General features: G+C 38.1%; 3 protein-coding genes across 5 annotated transcripts; all 3 read right to left on the reverse strand.

Moving 5' to 3' along the window:
- Positions 1-470: 470 nt before the first annotated feature.
- LOC104426908 (putative RNA-binding protein Luc7-like 2) lies at positions 471-6827 on the reverse strand. 3 transcript variants are annotated; one of them, XM_010040086.3, is made up of 13 exons: positions 6484-6827; positions 6306-6358; positions 5559-5727; positions 5413-5476; positions 4997-5076; positions 4507-4660; positions 4209-4270; positions 4038-4100; positions 3233-3291; positions 2829-2910; positions 2393-2439; positions 2011-2256; positions 471-754 (listed from the first exon to the last, which is right to left on the reverse strand). In XM_010040086.3, exons 1-13 carry the CDS (start codon positions 6628-6630, stop codon positions 736-738), a joined length of 1245 nt encoding a protein of 414 aa, XP_010038388.1. In that variant the 5' UTR covers positions 6631-6827; the 3' UTR covers positions 471-735. The 3 variants fall into 3 exon arrangements, 1 of the variants encoding a protein (XP_010038388.1); XR_005548094.1 differs by lacking the exons at positions 471-754; positions 2011-2256 and adding an exon at positions 3058-3103; XR_005548093.1 differs by lacking the exons at positions 471-754; positions 2011-2256 and adding an exon at positions 3058-3106.
- A 4159-nt stretch (positions 6828-10986) lies between these two features.
- LOC120290215 (protein TIC 20-II, chloroplastic) lies at positions 10987-11977 on the reverse strand. The gene is given in 3 exon segments (XM_039306019.1): positions 10987-11420; positions 11423-11641; positions 11644-11977. Coding segments are annotated over 3 exon segments (657 nt in total). The 5' UTR covers positions 11939-11977; the 3' UTR covers positions 10987-11277.
- A 1657-nt stretch (positions 11978-13634) lies between these two features.
- On the reverse strand, positions 13635-18921 carry LOC104426897 (membrane-associated protein VIPP1, chloroplastic). Its single transcript, XM_010040077.3, is given in 12 exon segments — positions 13635-14108; positions 14416-14490; positions 15255-15319; positions 16171-16253; positions 16339-16409; positions 17074-17148; positions 17415-17496; positions 17603-17667; positions 17946-17971; positions 17974-18055; positions 18150-18268; positions 18548-18921. Coding segments are annotated over 12 exon segments (999 nt in total). The 5' UTR covers positions 18687-18921; the 3' UTR covers positions 13635-13991.
- Between the last annotated feature and the right edge of the window lie 1360 nt (positions 18922-20281).

A 20281-nucleotide genomic window follows, 5' to 3' on the forward strand; every position in this document is an offset into this window, starting at 1 on the left:
AATACGTATCACGAGAATAGTAATTGAGGCAACCGAATGTGCACAGTAGAACTTATGAGCTATAATTAGTAGTTTGGCAGATTCCATCAGCTATCTAATTCACAGTTTCAATCAATTGCCCCGTTTCCAAAAAGTCAATTGATAGCACTATTCTTTTCACATAAGTTTTAACTACAGGCACTTGATGGGATCTCAAAAGCATATTTGATTTGCAATTCGACTAACATCGGTACGTTTGATGCATTCACTGGTTGTCACTTCATAACCACAGGGCATTCTCGAGTACCACAAGTCAAAAGAACATGATCTACCAAGCAACCAGAGGGCAAAGGCCGAAAAACCCTTTCCGTCTTCTGCTGTTGCTGCATCAAAAATTAGCTCGACCGTGCGTGTACTTTGTATATGTAGTTGAACCCTCAAATGGTTCAGATTGAGCACACAGACATAAGACCCCTCGTCTAAAGCTCAGAAGCGCAAAATAACTTGAGGATGAAAGCTCAGGTAACGGTACTTCACATAAGAAAATGCAGAGGTCAACCAGCAAATTTAAGTACAAAATACATGGTACACAGCAAGCCAAAAACTATACCTCCTAAGCAGAAACTCAGACTCTTTCATATGAAACTACCACAGCTCATGTCAGAACATTTTTGGAACAAACAGTTATAGATAAGCTCTCCCTACAGGAGTTTAGTGATGAAACCACATCATTTCCATCTTCATGTCCATAATCCATTAGTAGCGGTCACGACGCCTGAAGAAAATCCAAACATCAAGTGATCAATAAAGAAGACAAACGCTTACCACTGTGCATTAAAACAAATACTGTAGATAAAACAAATTCATATTGAACTTAAAGATGGTCATTTAACTATACATGAGATAATAACACATCCAAATCCGAGGCAGAGAGAGACTGGGTGTAAAAAAATGGTGGTTCACAAAATGAAATATAAAATCCTCAGTGAGCAACATCATTCGACTGAAAAATAAACACGCATTGAAGAAGAAATAGACACCAACAATAAAAATATCTGCGATAGTTCCATCAGATTACTCCACAAATCAAGAATTTCCACCTTTCTGTTCTACATTCTACAATCTTGCAAACTATATTAAGTGATGAAATAATATTCTTAAGGGTTTTGTTCAAAGGTTATCTCGAGTCTCAAGGCAATCTTTCAGCATACCTTCATTACAGGAATGCATGTCTACAAGGCATCGAAATTATCAAAATGCAGCAACCACACATTCGAAGATATGAAAAGTTACCCTTAAACATTTTAAAGCATGTCAAACAAAGTTTAACTATGCCTGCAAGGGCACATGTTAATAATTTCTGTTTCTACTACCAAGTCATTGAAGTCAGATTTTGACACAATCCACTCTATCTACAACCAATGTGACCGCACTTGCATTTCCATATGATGGTTGCAACCTGCCATTCTTAGAAAAGATCTCACTATGGAACACACAAGCAACAAATAAAAATATGTAACCAGCAGCAGCAGCACTCCCACTAGGACACCATTAATTCAGACAATTTGAATGAATTTCCTTCCCAGCCAGTCCCAATCATCGGTAAGGAAGGACATTAGTCAGAGGCCAGTACTTGTATCCTAATCGAATATCTGTGACCACAAAAAATCTATGTGACCCTCCACCAAAGTCACTTAGTTCCCACTAATCCCTACTTTATATCCAGTAACAAACAGAGAAGCTAACGGTGCCCTTGATTAGCCAGAAATGAAAAAATGAAAGTCACTAGAGCATAGTTGCACGACTCCTTTATCATCCCAAACTCTCCATACAAGCAATTCTTCAGCAGTCAGGAGGCTAACCGCCTGAACCTAGTGAAAACCCATCTTTTTCATTCCATGGATCCATACATAAACATGATGTCTGATTCATCCCGGAAAATATATGCACTAAAAGCTGAACATGAACTGAAAGATAAAGATTGGAGCAATAAAACCCAATTTGTTTACTTTTATGCGGAAAAAAATGTACCTGTGGCGGTCATAATCCCTAGAACGTTCCTGCGACCTAGATCGTGATCTGCGACGACTTCTGGAGTCATAGCTGCGGGGACGATCTATATCTCGGTCACGTTCCCTTTCATATCCACGATCTCTCTCATGGTGCCTATCACGATCCCGACTCCTGCGATCATAATCCCTCCCTCTATCACGACTGTCCGCTCGTTCTTGATCCTTACTTGATTCCCTATCACGATCCTTACTCCTTTCTTTTGATCTGCATAAAGAAAGTATATTTGCTTAGGAATTTGGAAAACAAGAAAATAGTAAAAGGCATATATTCATCTGACAGATATAAAAAGAACCCCGCCCCAAACACACAGATCAGCCAGCAGATGGAACACAGGATTTACCTTCTGTCCTCATGGTGATCAACCTTACGGATCTTGTTTCTCTCTTCCTGAAAACTCAGTATAAAGAAACACTCAAGACTCATCATTAAAATCAACTAATTAAATGTGACACAGAGACAATCAAATAGCAGGATGAGGTGAAAACCAAATTAGAGTCAGAGATGATCACTCATCCATCAAATAATTAAAGCTCATCAAGCCTGTCATCTGACAGAAGTTAAACTACTACAAGTCCAAAGATGCACACAGATAATGTACTTGTTCATATATATCCTTAGTGCATTGAGAAGAAAATTTATGCTCAATGAATTAACAAGTAAGCGATGATGCATCCAGTAAGCTCAAGCGGACCAATCTTTTTTTAATCTCCCATTGCAGAGAATATAGGACAAACAAAGGTACCAAAGCCATGTGACAAGAACCAGAATTATCTCACCTGTAGCTCTGCCAATTTATCACGGATTTGCATATAACCCAAATGAAGCTTCCCGCCAAAGTGATCCGCTAAACGACGATCACTGAAACAACACGAGGCATCAAAATAATTTGCTTAATCTAATACGAATAGTGGTTAGATAGCTCACAGAATAAGAATAGTGCAGTTTCTGATAACTCAGCTAACAACAGCATGATCTACAAGCATAAAACAGAAAAAAAAGACGCACATTCTTTAGCTGGAAAAGTTATCCTCGTAATACTGGGCCCAAAAGCCTGCTGGTGACAAGGAGGGATAATTGTCGGGTCAAAAGCTGAAGCACTTAAAACCCAAAGACCAACTCTATGTTTCCCACACACAATCTATGAAATCTAGAGGGACTGGTAAAAACTCAAGACAATCACCTGTCATAGACACTGAGGAATGCTCCACAAATGTCGCAAACACGTAGCTTCTGGTCAGTCTGAAAAAAAAAAAAAAAAAATAGAAGAATGCAGTCGTTATTAATACATCAGTTGAAGTATGAACAAAATGAATCAGCATGAACTATCGATCACCAAAGAGCAGGTAATGATTTGGAGCACCAACAGCAAGTTGGGGTAGTTCTTCTGAAAAGATGAACCCAAATTGGAGAGAGACAAGCAAATATTGCTGTGTAATGAAACTTGCAACTCTTCTTATTTTTTAACATGAGAACAGGGAGCAACTATCAAACAGTAGAAGAGTATCACACAAAATGCATATACCCAAATTTAACTTTCATTCCTTACTAGACATGGACCCAACAGCAACAGAGACGACATCAAAGTAACAAAATATTTACTTGTTTCGTGGTTAGACATGTCACAAAAACTCTGAACAGAATTCTAGATGTGTTCAAAATGTTCAAATAACTAGCAGATACAAGACTTACAAGCATGAAAAGATAATGGGGATCATCTAGTAGCTAAGGTACACTGTCAAATTGAGCAAATTTCCTTAGTTCCTGTCAAATCTTTTGAGCCAGAAGGTTTAATAAAGCAATTTGAGTAATGAATAAATGTCAAGAAGTCAGGCTCATTTCCTTGCCGTCTCCGGAGCACAAGCAATGCAATTTGTTGAGTGCTTCGCGGTACATCAACAGTAGAGTGTACTTTATGCAATGTAATCCAAAAGAGAAGGAATGCATCATAAAAATAAACAACTCAATTTCAAAAAAATCGCACTCACAATTCGCACATCTGCAGCAGTGTACTTAGTAGAATCCTGTGCAGGTTCCTGTCTGGCATGCAGCTGAGGCAAAAAATGAACTATTAAATTCACTAAAGGATAGAGATATAGCAACAGTCGTGGTAAAACTGTCAAACAAATGAAAAAACCGAAAAGAGATTTGAAGAGAACCTTTTTAAGGGCTTCAGCCTCTTCCAATGCTTTTTGTGCTTCATCCACCATACCTTGCTCACCTGAGATAATGGAATTGGATTAAAATCGTGAAGTGATGCAGCAAAGCTACGCACTAAAAGTTGAATCTTATGGGTGTATCTTAAATAAAACACTGCGATGAAACAAAGATGCAATATGCAAACAGATATAGATGAAAGAGTAACCCAATTCTTAGCAGCAAAATATCATTCAGAAAATTTCCACAAAATCTTAAATCTGGAAGAAAAATGTAACGAGCAATAGCTTCAAGACTCACCAAGATCCTCTGCTTTTTTCAGCTTCTCATTTATCATCTCTTGAGTGCGAGGATCGGGAGCAACTACTGGCAAGGGGGCCAAGGGTGGTGGGTTGGGCAGAGGTTGCGGTAAAGATGCCCTATCTTTATTGAATGCATCCAAAAGAAGCATGGACTGTCAAAAACCACAAACAAATAACACGTTCATCAAATTACCATCAGAACCAGGAATCGGTTACTAACTGCACAAGTTATTGCAAATGTCTTGTTGTTAACATTCCTATTTCCCAAACAAAAATGCATTCAAAATTCTCATGCACGATGTCATACCAAAGATCATCTCCACTGGCATTTTAGGGAAATGGGGGAAAATAGCGGAAATGAAACCTTAGGTGGAAAGTGGGGATCTTTTTGTGAGAAGTGAGAGGAGGGAAAATTTGAATAATAACCCTAATTTTCATCACCTCCCATTACCAAACAAAACCTAAAATCTGAAGAAGCAACAGTTTACCTGCTTATCAGCTCTTTTAGTTCTGAGTTCTTCGACGATCTCCAAAGCTCGAATCTTGAGATCTGTCTTGCCTTCAAGATCTGGAAGCATATGGAGTGTGAGTACATACCACACTACGCATTCCAAAATATGCATGAACCAAATGAAGCATGGAGGAAATAAAATTCTTCAAGATAATCAACATCTTGGTCTATATCCTCAATCCAAAATTTACATTACAAAAAAAAAAAAAAGGGACCACTATCGCAAGCTCAAATATCTACCACCTAATCCAGACTATGGTTCAAGCAAGTATCTGGGAAAAATGATTAACATTCATCCAAGGTTTTCCATGCACCATGTCAATGAATTTCCAGTCAAACAGACAAATTATAAGGTATGCTAGTCAAGAAGACAAGGAAGCTTGCTAAACTAACCATGTTGGTCAGCTTCTTTTAGCTTCTCCTTGATCTGCTTCGACAACTCAAGTATCTCGGGTGTCTGCATTTTTACCAAGACCATACCGTTAACCACTTGAAGGATGTGCAAACCAAGAAAAAGAATTGGAAGATCAAAGCAGCACCTGCGTAACCTCAGACACAGAGATCGCAATAGCAGCCTTCGCATCATCCTCCTCTAGTCTCTTGAGGGCTCTAGCAATTTTCCGATCGCACTCAACAATGAGACGATCAATGACATCCTCCAAGTCTCGGTCATAATTGTCTACACCTTTTCCTTTGGCTTCTTCGTATCTGTAACAAGTTGTTAAGGCACCAAATGCCAAGAGAACTCGGAAAGCTCTAGCAGCCAGAACAAGGGTCTGGAGACACGTTTCTTCAAACAGTTGCACAAAATCCCACCCATGCAAATTTATCGCCTAATTCTAGCGAGGAACCCCTATAAACCAGCTCAAAAAGGAAAAGGGTCTCTAAATCGACAAGTACATATTCGAAAGAAACAACCCAAACTCCCGTACCAAATTCTTGTTCCTAACCAAAGCTGAACCTCACCAGGTACCCAGAACCCCACCTTACCCTTCTCCGCATCTCTCGGCGCCAAATCACGTTTATACATTACCGTCTACCCGCGAGAGAGACGCACGCTAATGCAGAGGGCCCGATGCGAAAGAAACAACCTAAACTCCCGTGCCAAATCATTGCTCTCGACCAAAGCTGAACTTCACCCGGTACCGAGAACCCCACTTACCCTCCTCCCCGTCTCTCGGCGCCAATCGCGTTTACATCGTCGTCTACCAGCGAAAGACGCACGCCAATGCGGAAAGCGCACCGCGAAAAAACACCTAACGCAAACCTACGAAGAAAAAGGATACTCTTTCCGGAGCTGGAGCGAGTGGACCTTCGGGCAAGGCCCCATGTCCATTTTCTGAAACGAAAACAGAGGGGAAGGTCAGAATCGGAACGGTCAGACGAGAGCAAACAAGGGACCGATCCGACACCAGCTAGGTAGAGAAAAGAAACACCGGCAATCGAGTCGGGGGGTTCGGTTACCGTGAGCTGGAAGAGCTCGTGGGGGCAGAGGCCGACGAGGTACATGCGGCAGACGTCGCGGTCGTAGTACTTGCGGTTCACCTCCCGGACGTCGCCGTTGCGGTTGGCCCCCATCAGCACGTCCAGCTGCTTCCGTATCGCATCCATGGCTGCCGCCGCTCTCCCTCTCCCTCTCCCTCCCTCTCTCCCTCCCTCTCGCTGCTCGTGCTCGGGGAACGCGAAGCGAACGCAGAGAGATTTGGAATGGGGGAAGAAATTAGGGTTTTGTTGCTGCAGAAGCTCTGGAGAGATATCAGCGAGGAGGAGAGAGAGAGAGAGAGGGGATGCGGGAATGCAGGTGGTTTTTTTTTTTTTTTTTTTTCGGGGGCTTTTCTTCTTTTCCAAGTTTTGTTAATTTCACTCCCTGTTTTTTTTTTTTTTGTGGCTAAAATGTTAAATATGCGCGGTCTGAATTTTCCTTAAAAATGACATATCACTTATAAAAATAGATAAATCCAAGCGTTAATAGTAAAAGTATTTTTTATTAACTAATTGTTTTGAATGATATTAACAGTTAGTTTTTGAAAAATTATTTAATGTTATTTATGTGTCGCGAAATAAATTTAATCTGATTAATTTAAGTGATGATAAAGATTAATTGAAATTTGGCAAAGAGATGTCTGAAACATCTATAAAATGAGATGAAAGGAGGGTGTTTTTTTTATTGTATACGAACATAAAAAGTGATTTGAGCGAATTTTGATTTTTTTTACCCGTCCTCATTTCTTTTTCTATTTATTTAAAAAAGATTCTACAAATATTATATACTGCATTTAATAATAAATTTTTATTTTTCATCACTTTGTTAATAATTTCCATTTTATCTTCATTTATTTTGTAAATGAATAAATAATTTATAAAACATTTTCTTACAAATGACCATTTTATTATTTGAAATAATTAATTAACAAAAATATTTTTATTATTGACAAAAATTTACATATAAATATCTTCATAAATAACAAATATTTTTTTTTTCATTTATTTTATCAGTGATGTAAATAATCATTTTTAAAAATAATTTTTAAATTATTTATTTTTACTAAATAAATAAAGTTTAAAGTTAATTTGGATTTTGAGTGACGGTAGGATAGCGATTTGCTGAGGTCCTTCTCGCTCTTTTCGTTACCTACTCCTGCACACTTTTATCTTCTTCTTCTTCTCTTTTTCCTTTTCATTCACTATAGCATATTTTGCAGAAAAAAATTCTAATCATATATTATCTTCTCCATATACTAAAGGAGATTTTTAAGGACATATCACAACAACATTTTTTTCCCCTTTAGCCCTTTTTTTTATCGGACCTTTCAATCTTCATTTCACTAAATTTATACCAACTTTTACTTCTACGCTTTATTTTTTCTCATTCCTTCAATCACTTGGTTGATCAACTAATCTTATTCTTAGATTTAATTTGTGAGTTGAGAAACTCAATGTATTAAATTTATTGTATTAAAGTACTCTACTATTCTACTTTATTATTTTATTACTTTATTCTTTGATTTTTTTATTGTCTTTTTTTTATATGTCCTTTTACTTTAGATGAATAGAAAACTTCAGCGTTTATTTTTTAGTGGTCCACAATAAAAATTACTAAAATAAGTTCATTGTTGATATAAAATCGCATGCAAACGTGTTTTATACATGATTGAGGAATCGTTATTTACAAAGAAGACACGTGATTTTTTTTATTTATCTACATTATCACGAATTGAATCATCGAAACAATTACATAACATGGGATGTCATTTAAAAAAAAAAGTACCCCTTTCTTCATTGTGACAAAACATGAATGGCCTCATGGAACTAATCATCTTAACAAGTCTTCAACTTTGAATTCAACATGTATTCTTACATGTAAAGGTAATTTGTTATTTACTCTTTGTCACTCATCGATAGAAGAATTTCAAGTATCTAGATGTACATATATAAAACCTCTAAAATTTATTTTGAAAAATATTTAGATAAAATTATTACATTGAGTACTATAAATATTGAAAAAAAAAAAAATCAAGCCGCAATATCAAAATTTGAATGTGAAGAAAACCAATAATTTTATGATTGTTAAACTTTGTTGGTCCCACAATAGCATGGGGTCAATACTCCAGTTTGCCAATTAACTAGGTTTCGGTGTTCGAGGTTTTGGAATGCAATGGTTTTTCTTTTTGCAATATAATTTATTTCAACGGATATAATTTTGTCCATGTTTGTTTTGGCTTTTTTAAGCGAAAAGTACTTATAGTCTTTTCCACTTGATGTTTCAAATATCATTTGAGTTTTAAAAGTTAAAGGAAAATTTAAATATGACTTTAAATGGCAAATCTAGTTCATTTTGGAAGAATTATGTGTTTGTAATAAATGAAATTCATATTAGAAGAGTCTTTAAGTAAAAATGCAGAAGAAGTCATTCCAAATAAATCAGTTCTGAATTTCATCTTGGAGAAATTTTTGAGGATCTTAGCCTACTAAATTCAAGTATCCATATGGCATCTGGAAATCATGGAATAATTGCCTACTAAATTCAAGTATCCATATGGCATCTAGGAACCATGGAAAAATTGCTACCCAATCTCGATTCATTTATTGGTTTGGTGAATCTCAATCATCGATATGATTCGAATCACGTCAATGGACATCAGCCTATTAAAATGTCACATAACCTACCAGACGACTATGCGAATCTATGTGTCAACATTTGTATGTACTTCAAGATTTCAGTAACTAAACTCTTCAATCTCAGGCACATGGCGTGCCTCCACAATTGGCACGATAGTTACATGTGTATCGCAGGGTGGGAGCAAAAGAAGAACCATGATCTTTCATTGTCCTCGGCATGGAGTTTTCATCTTCATTTCTCAATCATCAACTGCTTAAAAAGATTGCACTAGATTGAGCTAACGTTGTATGGTCAAAACAGCATAGGCAAAAATACTTCATGGTACCAGGTTGAATGCATTTACTCTGCTTCTCCCAGAAAAAAGAATGGAACTGGGTCTCATTGCAGATTCCCATCATTGATCAACAGATGCTTTCACTCTGCAGATGCAACTTCATACCAATGGAGCACAGGAGGCAAATCACTTTGCATTGGCTGAATGCCTCTGCATATTCTTACCTGGATTGCCACAATATGCAGAATGTGTAGGCTCTCCCAATAAGAGGGTGCTGAGCCAAGCCAAGCCAAGCCGAGCATGAGGTATCGTGCAAGTTCACCACATTTCAAGATTATATAAGAGGAAACTTAAAGGGGACTGAGAGGAAAGGGGAGAAGAACATGAGCTTCTGGATGTAAACTCAGATTGAGCTAAACAGAAAAGTACATGAAAGATGAGAAAATCTGTCTGATCACATGTGCAGCTGAATCTGCAGCGATGTTCTTCACACAGTATTCCACTAACATCCTTATGAAACAACCGCGTGTATGCTAACAATATATCATATCAGTGCCATTTTAATTTGAAGCTTCTTGAGATCAATAAGTTTGTAGAATATTAACTCAAGTAGAACCAACAAAGAACTAATGCTAAGCTCTTCAAACTTCTTGACCACATGCTCTAATCCTCTCTTTTTTGGGTTGTCAGCTGCAGCACATATCAGACTGATACTTAAAAAACAACTTATCAAGAAATAGAAACTGGTGAACAGATGCTGAAGACAATACGATAGATTAATCTCCTTATTACCTCCCCTCTGTGGAACTTTTATAACTACTACGCGATGACCTTACGTAACATGGGATCACTGACAAAATTGGCTACAAAATACATTTCAACCAGTCTAATGTACTGAACAGCTGTTTGATTTAAGAAGAGAAGAGAAGGATCCCAAAATGGACACTCTATGCCTTCTAAAATTGGTGCCTAAATCCAATGAGAGAGCAAGATCTGCTACAAATTTGAACTGAACTAACACAAACCGGTGAAGTTTAAGGATTTGAATGACACATAGTGAAATTTGGTGGAGAAGTGAGACAACAAATTCGATTAGGAAAAGGGCGAAAGACTTCTAGAAGCAAAAGGGGACTGAATTTGATATAAAATTCAATGTACATGACAAGATTATCAGCAAACCACTCCTTCGACAGCTCCATGTTCCACCACAACAACCAAAGAAAAGCAGCTGCCAAAATTCACACATATGGGATGGAATTGATGAGTACCAAGATTAGTACAGGTATAGGATAGTGAGATAAACCAAGATAAAGCCTGTGACACAATAACTAATACTCTAAGCTCCACTATCAATGGAGTTCTCAATCAAATCATACAATCTTCCCCTTGCTTTTATCTTAGTTTTTGGTGGTGGTGGTCATTAGGTGCGCATTGCAATGAAATGGCTTGATATTTAACATTTGTGTGCAGTTAGGCTTGGAGGCATGGAATGCCCATACAATCAATCAATCATCCCTCAACCAATTAACAGAAATTTAAAGTTCAGACTCCATTCCAGATGAGGGGATCAACGTTAAAAGTAAATCCGAATCGAGCTTGCTATGAAAACCCGGTGAGAATTGGAACCCAACAGACATGACAGAAGAGGAAAACTTTGATGCATTTGCTATACCAGAGAGAAATGCAACTGCCAAACACCAATTCAATTACAACCCACCCGAACCTCATCCAGCAGCTAAAATACATGTGTCATTGAAAGACCAGAAAAAAGCAGAGCAAGCAAATAAGAACCGATTAAACTCTCCCCCATTCAAACGGACCCACCCAAGAACTTCGATCATACTCACAGCACTCCTCCGTTGCACTAGAGTTGCCTCCCGGCGGCCCCGGCGACGAAGGGCAAGTAAGGGGTCCGGCCCAGAATGGACGAGGCGAGGCTGTAGAGGAAGCAGGCGGCGCTGAACACGAACACGGCGTTGTGGCCCCAGACCATGACCCGGTACGCGAGCCGGCCCGACCGGGGCTGAGGATGCGCTGGAGGAGGAGGGGGAGGACGAGGAGGACGTCGAGGGTGACGGCCTGCATGGCGTTGAAGCGGACGTAGTGGGAGAAGGAAGGGTTGCGGACGACGCCGAGGTAGAGGGCGAAGAAGGCGACGAAGGAGGCGTAGGGGACGGACTTGTAGAGGGAGAGGAGCGGGAGGACGGGGTCGAAGAGGTAGGAGAGGAAGGGTACTTGAGGAAGAGGAAGCGGCCGTACTGGAGGGAGTTGAAGAAGGGGAGCGTGTAGGCCGCGGCGGAGATGAGGCGGTCGGTGGCCGGGGTCGGGCTGTAGGATGCGCGGACGGCGGCGGCGGCGGCGGCGGGGGCCGGCGGGTCTGGGGCTCGAATTTGAGGGAAGGAGGGAGGGAGGGGGTTAGGGAGGAGGGCGGGAGGAGGCGGCGGCGGCGGGGGGTCCGACTGGGTTTTCGGCGGCGGCGGGCGGAGGAGGGAGAGGCGGAGGAGGGAGGCGGAGGCGGTCGCCATTGCTGCGTCTTGCTGTAGAGAGGGAGAGAAGAGGAGAGGAGTTAGGATATTTATTTATTCTTTCAGTTCCCAAACTTTTACCCGAAAAATTCCAAACAAAGGTGTAAGGTGCCCCTAATTTTCTCAAATAAAGATCTAGAATGAATTTTAATTAGAATAAGAGTCTGAAGTGACTATATAAATATTAAAAAATATCATAAAAAATAAAAATAAAAAAAATTTAAAACTTAAATAAATAGAATAACCTAGGTAATGGACTATGGTTGCCCATTGTTGATGGGGTGTTAGCCATGTTTGGCAAGGTTGCTAGCTCCTTAGTGAGGGACGATTTACATAAAAAATATTAAATGATGGAAATGCCTTTAAGTAGTCAGTGAGATTATGCCATTTTTTAATATAGAGATTACCCTTTTCAACCATTACTTGAAACAAGATTCATTTAAGACATTTATTTAATAAAAAAAAAATGAAAGCACTCTAGCCTTTATTTGAAAATTTCCCCTTTTACCCCTTACACTTTGATATTTTTGGTCAATTTTAGAAAAATAACACAAATGGTCTCAAATTTTAACATATGTAATGTGATTCCTTAACTTTCAATTTATTCAATATAATTTCTAAATTTTAATTTAAAGTGCAATGTGATTCCTAAACATTTATTTATTATTTTTTTTTTAATGTAATCCCTGAATTTTTGGTATATATTTAATTTAATTCTTTCATCATATGAAAATATTCAATATTGATTGCAAGGCCTTGACCGTATGTAATTTTCATATTTTTATTTAACAAAAGGTTTATACCATGAAATACTTTAAACTAATACATCTGTAATAAATTTTATTCTAAACTAAGTTTTTAACCACTAAAAATTCTAAATTAGTAAAATCGTGACTAATTTGCCTTTCACTAGTTTTTCATTAAATTTTATCATGAAATTCACATGTGTATCGCTTTGGATTCTACCATTAGTTTGTGATTTTTCGTGGTAATAGTTTAATTTAACGGATGATAAATTTATTATAAATATACAAATTTTGAGTTTTTAGTAATAAAAAAATTAATTTTGATTGTTATAAGTTTGGAGGTTTTCCATGATATTAACATTTTTACTAAAAAATACCTAAAATTTTCATAATATCCACATATTCATCTGTAGATCTGATGTCGTCACAATTTTTCCAAAGTTCAACTTAATTTATTTTGAAATTTACGTGATTAGAATGACTGTAATTTCAATTTTAAAGTTTTTACATGTTTATAGTATTCGTACGTTTGTTTAGCAAGATATACCTAAAGCATTTCAAATTATTCAAATAATTAATATGTAGATTTATATATAACTATATCCTGAATTTTTATAATATTTAACATAATCTGTTTTCATTTTCTTAGCTTGAAGGGAAATCCATAAATAGAACTCGTAAGCCGATAAAAGAATATCCCAAACGGTAGCGATTGTGAGAATATAATACAGACTACTTAGATAATTTGTGTTCAAGTTCTTCTAGCAAAATAACAATTAGACCGCCCAAACATTTTCCAATTGTAGATCATGGTTATACTTTTCACATTTTTCAATGCCTGATCACTTTAAACTGTAGGTTATGTTTCATCATAGCATAATTCAATCTTGAATAATTGCATAAAAATAAGAAAATGATGTAGTGTCGTTCTAATGCACAAAAAGCACAGATGCTGACCAAACCTGCATCAAGGGCAAAATCACTATAAAATCATAAGCTTTCAAGTAGCTGCTACACAAGCCTCAAGCTCTTGTCCAGAGTACATTAGGGACTGATTCAAGCAATACCGCCGAAACTAACAGTAGAGGAGAGCAACAAAATGCACACATTCTAATGTTAAATATGTCCCTGATCACCTGAGCTTCTCATGTCAGGAATAAGAGCTTCATATGAACTCTAGATTCCCGAATTCGGGCTCTGATTGCACAAAGATGTTTCCGCCATCAAGGAAGAAAGTGAGCTAACCTATTGAGGCAGGTAAGTACTTGAAGTAAGAACAAAGAAGTGTCTATGTGCCTTAAGTGTGTCTAGTACTCTTTAGCTTTCCTCCTCAACTCATTCAACTCCCTTTCGATTTCGGAGTCTTGAAAGGGAAATGGAGAGTTTGCTGCTACCGCGGATCTGCCAGGCGGAAGGTCTCCTTTCTGTTTTGAAACATAAATACAAATTAAAACCTTAAAAAAAAAACACGTTATCTATCTCAAACTTGCAGAGAGGCCCAACTAAGCTCTAAAAGCATTCTTCGATCACAATGCAGTTGCCAACTCATGTATCAGAAAAGTGTCTGAGATCCTATTTATTTGGGCTACATTTTTATCCTGATTTCTACTAGAGTAGAAAATCTTCCCAGGAGTGTAAGCAAAGTGGAGGGCAAAACTTTTGTTGGTAAACTAAGAAAAATGGTATATATGCAAGAGCATCCAAACAAGAAAGGAGAGCACAGACAATTACCTTTGACGCCCCGGAAAGCTCTTTCTTCAAATTTGCAAGATCATCATCAACAGAAGAACTCTCTAGCAACGCAAACTGGGAAAAGAAAAATCATGGAGTGAGTTTTCTCGCCAAGGAAAAAAATTCTCAAATAGCTTTTATCTGATACATGCACCCCTAAATTCAGCTATCTCAACCTTGAATCATACAGCAAAGGTGGTGAACACATGAGTTCCGTAATCAGACTGGTTACTCAAATACATGATATCTGGGATGCAGTTTTTTTACTGTCTCCTCACATCATTAAACTGTAAAATTAGTTCATCTTTTACGGTACAAGTACATCTAATTGTACTTTATGGCACTAATACTGCATATGATAATTATGCCTTGGTTTTAAATCAGAACCTAAAAATATGCTTAGCATAATTTTTGTGCCTCGAGCAGAGCAAGCATTCTAATTTGTAAAAGGCTATTATTCCCTGACATTAGGATTGAGTTTCCAACAAGTACAAACTGAAAAGAAAAGCTAAATCTGAACTCCGCCTTTCACAATGTGTCCTAATAAGACTTTTTGACTTATTCAAGAAAATGTAATAAATTGCTTTGCAGATTGTTTATTCTATTAACCCATTTTAGTATCATCCACTACTTCAAAGAAGATTCAAGTCATTGCATCAGCCCAAAAACAGCTCTTAATTAGGGAATAACAGTGACACTGTAAATCTGGACCTGAGAAATTAGAACATTAAACAGGGCATTGGTCATTTCCAATTCTATATTCACTTACAGTTTTGATATCATTACAAATTGCATCTATTGACTTGTAAAATTTTAGTTGTGCAGGAAAGAAATGCTACCTTTCCTTCAAGATCATCAGTTGTTAATTGGTTTAGTGCATCTGCTTGGGACTCCATTGTCAACACTGTCACAATGAGAAACCAATGAGCCTACTAACCAATGCAAAGATCAATAAGATTATGATGATTATTACATCTTATACCCACCATGCAATGTAACCAACTAAACATCCATGTATGCCAAGTTGCCAACCAAACAGGGGGAAAAAAACTGTCTACACCAATAATTGCCATGTATGAACATGTATTCGAACAAAGTAGGTTCTCCATATGTTGAGAAATTGACAAAATCTTTATAAAAAAAGGAAAAGGAAAAAAAAAAAAAAAAAAAGAGAGCTGATTTGAAAAGTCGTGTGCTACTAAAACACAAGTAATTTCTATGTACTTCCAAAGTCTGCGAGATCTCCAGCTACCCCAGCTTAAAAGTCATACAACCAACTTCCAGGAAACCATTTTCAGAAAGGGTAAAACAAGTTCAAAGTATTCTGATTTCTGATGGTCCTCATGCTTTTTAGTTTATCAGAAGTAAATTCCAATGCACAGCAGTAGAATTGATGTGTAAAAGAACTAATGGATGCCAAATATCAGTACTTGTTCTGAATCTACAGTATTTGGACATCATGCACCAACTCCAAAGTATTGAGCATCATTTGATGCACAGGCCCATATGACTCACATTCATTTTCATTATTGATTCAGAGACTTTTGACAAGAAACAGTTTATTTATGACTAGAGGATAATTTCAAAATTGGTGCTTCGACAAATGCACAAATGCAACAGTTGAAAATGTGCTGAACATAGATGCATTTCAATTAAAATTTCAACAGAAAAAAACAAGATTCTTTTGATTGTAAAGCAAGACTCATATTATAAGCATGTGTGTAGGAGAGGCACTCAAATAACCAAATAGGCTACCTTTTTCCTCCATCTTTTCAAAAGCTGAAAGAGCACTGCTTGTGTTCACATTCCCCAGCATCTCACTGACTCTGGTTGCAGTCCTGCAGTTTTATCAAAAGCATTGCTGTTCATCCTATGAAGTTAGGAGATGATACAAAAGTAGTTGGAGTATGAGGTGAGACAAACTTTGCTGACTGTGCACGTGCTCTAAGGGTGTCTTTCTTTGACCCTGCCTCCTGGATCTTGCTTTCTAGAAGCTGATGAAGAAAATTAGAGAATTTCACTAAGTTAAACCTATCATCCAGAGCTAAGAGCAGAAAACATATAATGCAACTAGATGAATGAGCATTTTGTTGATTTAAACTCAGCATAGCTGGACATGTTGGTGAGAAAACCAATTAGGAAACTTAAATTAAAGACCTTTTCCCACACAATCTTGTGAATCAATTCAAAATTTAAGGGTAAGATAACAGATGCCACCTTGAGACCAATTCAAGAAACAAGTAAAAGACCAGCAACTCTGGTAATGCTCAAAATTAGTCTTAATCCTGCACATAAGCAAACTAAGGGGAATCACACAAAGAAATCTTTTTCCTGACTAGACACTGTAGAACACTAACAAAAACCTCGAGTTGTGTGAAAGACCCAACTTGAAGCAATGCCATAGCTAGGTAAGCCCCTTAATAAGATAGTGCCTCAACTTATCAAGCATATAAATTAAAAGATAACAATTAAGCAAAAGGAAAATATACACCCTGAACGTTGCAAATTCACAAGGCTTTTGGAGTGGACAAAATTTGGACAACATGCAAATCTGAGAAAGTCTTACTAACATATGTGTATGCAGCTCAAGCAATTCTAAAGCTAGCTACTTTCTGATGGGACAAAAATATAGATGTATGGTACAGCAGTGTAACTCACCCGTGTATTTGAGACAAGATTATCCACAACAGTTTTCTGCTGATCAAGCTGAGCTCTCAGTGCACCTGCATTATCCTAGACACAACATACCCCAAAAAAAAGAAGAAAAAAAGACTGTCAAAACTATTTTCAGAGCATGATCTGATTTGTTATCTTTCACCCATTTTCTCCATAAAATTGCCAAAAGGATAGGAACTCATCAAGAGCAGCCACCCCAACTATCTAAAGCGATGAACATTAGCCATAGCTGTAGTCAGCTTTTATAGCTACAGAAACTGTACATGCAACTAGGCATTCATGATTTTGTGAAACCTAATTCTACTTCAACCAAAAGAACTTACAGCATAAGACTTTCTGCGCTTAAGTGCTTCCCGTGCAAGGTCCTCATCACCTTTTGAAAGAGCCAGCTGTGCTCTTCTGTACCTATCATCAAATAAAGCACAATGATAAAACCATCTAAAAAGACAGATTTCTTATAACAGCAAAGCATTGAAGAACATAGACCAAGGCTGCGAAGAAAAAACTTCACCATTCATCAGAAGCTTGCTGTGCTGCTTTGTATTTGTTTTCTAATTGCTTTTGAGATGCCAAGACCTACATGAAAGAGAAGAAACATTGGTAAGATTTTGGTAAGTACCATTTGCTCTTCAGAGAATCCATGTGACCTTTAATAGACGAAATATACTTCCCGTCAGAAAAGCATGTGCATATAAAGTAACTCAACACCTTTATGCATTGGTAAATTGCAGACCATGTGAAAACAGCAGTCTACTACTATGTAAGTGATGCTGGAAAGTGGGAGGAAGGAATGTGACTTAGAGGGAGAAAGAAAGAACACCATCTTCCAAAGAAGACAAGTCAAACGGACATACCTGGGCTGTGGCTTGACGCATTTTCTCAAATCATCATTCATCTCAAGTACAGCTTGTTCCAAGATCTTCTCAGGGTCCTCAAACGAACTGACGATCGCATTCGCATATGACTAGACATCACCCAAAAACGGAAAAAAAGAATACACTTTCAATTCAACACGGGAATCAGACATCAGAACAACAAGAGTGCAATGAGCATTTTACCCTTATGACTCTAGCGAATCGATCGAAAATATTCATGCTGGCGCCAAGGGATCCTCCACCATGGCCATTACATCTTAACCTGTTGGAAAAGGCAACTCTCACCCCAGTTGCTCTGAGCGCTGCAATTTGGCCATCAAAATCTCAGCATGAATATCTCAACAATCAAGCAGAGAAGGCAAATTCATACGATCAGAGAAAGTCCCCGACAGTGAAAGTGACACAGCCATTGCACAACAGAGGAGATTAACATGAGAGAAAAAACAAAGCAGAATACCCTCTGCTTTCCCTCTCTTGCGTCCCTAAAGGAAGCGAAAGGAAGGCACTCGAAATTCAATCAAAATTCGAAATTGAGAGAGACCCAGAAAGGCACGAGGCGAGAAACGAAAAGGGTCGGTCACCTCCACGATTGGCGAGGAAAGAGGACTTGAGTTGGGGGACACTGAGCGCGCACGGCTTGTTATTGGAAGACGAAGAAGCAGCGGCAGGGCGCAGCGAGGCCATGCTTAACCCGGTGATTGGCGGCGCTCTGATCGCCATGTCTCTCGTGCTCAGCAAGCTCAAATCAAGCCTCCTTCAACCGAGTGCGAAATTGCTATCGAATTCCGATGCGAGAGAGAGGGAAAGATGCGTGTGCTTGATCTCCTTTTCTGTGCAAGAGGAAATGTCTCGATGCTTTGCGTTTTGTGGTGGCGAACGATGCCTTCTCCAAACTTGTAATTACACCACGAATTCAAGACGAGAAAGACACGATGGAACACATCCTCAGAGGCTGCAATGAGATTAAACTACCCAACGATAGTCGAGTTAATTTTCATTGCCTGGGTAAATTAATGTGTTGTGATATAAGGTTGAAACTAAGGCCATGTTTGGTATCATCATTGGAACAACGGGTCATATTCTTTTATTTTTGGAACAAAAAAAAATTTTTGGTAAAATTTTTGTTCTCGGGAATAAAATCTATTTTTTTTGCTCTAAGACAAATAAATTTAGAAATTTTTCGAGTTAAGAAATATAAAAATATTGCTTTTATTTTTGTTCGAGAAACAATTCTTAAAATCAATTCTTTTTTTTTTTTTTCTTTCTTTTCTTCGCCCGCGTTTTCTTCTTTTTTCTTTTGGTCGATCACCGGTCTTGGCCATGGCCAATGATTGGCCAGATGAGGATCAGTGATGCTTCACTCGGCGAGGCTGGTCCTTGCCAAGTTGGCATCACGGTGGCTCGACGAGCTCAGCCTCGCTAAACAACATGAGATTGGGTCTCATTAGGCTAGGGCGAGGCCGAGGCTCACCATGGCCAGGCGAGCCTCTCATGAGCTTATCGGACCTCACCCTAACCATGGCGAGGCTTTGATCGCGACCAACCACAAAGAAGGAGGAAGAAGAAGAGAAAGGAAAAGGAAAAAAGAGAAAAATCAGAAAAATATAATAAAAGTATTAACAAATTAAAGAAACAAAAACATTTAAGAATCTTGCTAACCACATTTCTATTTTGGAAATATAAATTTTGGATAGTTACCAAGTATCTTCATAAACTCAGAAATTGTTCCCGAGATAAAATAAAAAAAACCACTTCGATAAAAAATTGTTTGCGGGAGTAAAATGGTTACCGAACACGCCATAATTGAATCTTGCAATTAAATTAATATAAAATCACCAATTAGACAAGAAATAATATTAAAAAATTGTAAGAATTACGTGATTCGATTTAAATATCGATATATATATATATATATATATATATATATTTAAGGAGAGCCGAGGCATATAATCTACTAATCATCTTGAAATAATCCCATGTTTCCAAAGGAAATGCCTACACTTGTGACACGGCCCGATTGATAAGGCCTAATAAATGGGTGATGTAGTCTTAGTAAGAGGGGGAAGGGTTAAGGATTTACCCGGTGGGAGCTGGCCATGCCCGAAGTCGTTACCTTAACCGCAAGGAGGGGGATTTCTTTTTTATTGAATCGACCATAGACCAATCCTCTTGGAATATTTTATACACCCATAATTCTGAGCTTCATGTTACTCCTTTCAGCTCTAGAAGCTTCCCAAGCATTGGGCCATGGTCTATCTGTATCCAAGCTGGAGCGTGTCCATGGGCGAGTGGCCCTCAAGCTTCCTAAGACAAAC

Source organism: Eucalyptus grandis, chromosome 2 (assembly GCF_016545825.1).
Source record: "Eucalyptus grandis isolate ANBG69807.140 chromosome 2, ASM1654582v1, whole genome shotgun sequence".
In the NCBI taxonomy this organism is placed as follows: Eukaryota; Viridiplantae; Streptophyta; class Magnoliopsida; order Myrtales; family Myrtaceae; genus Eucalyptus; species Eucalyptus grandis.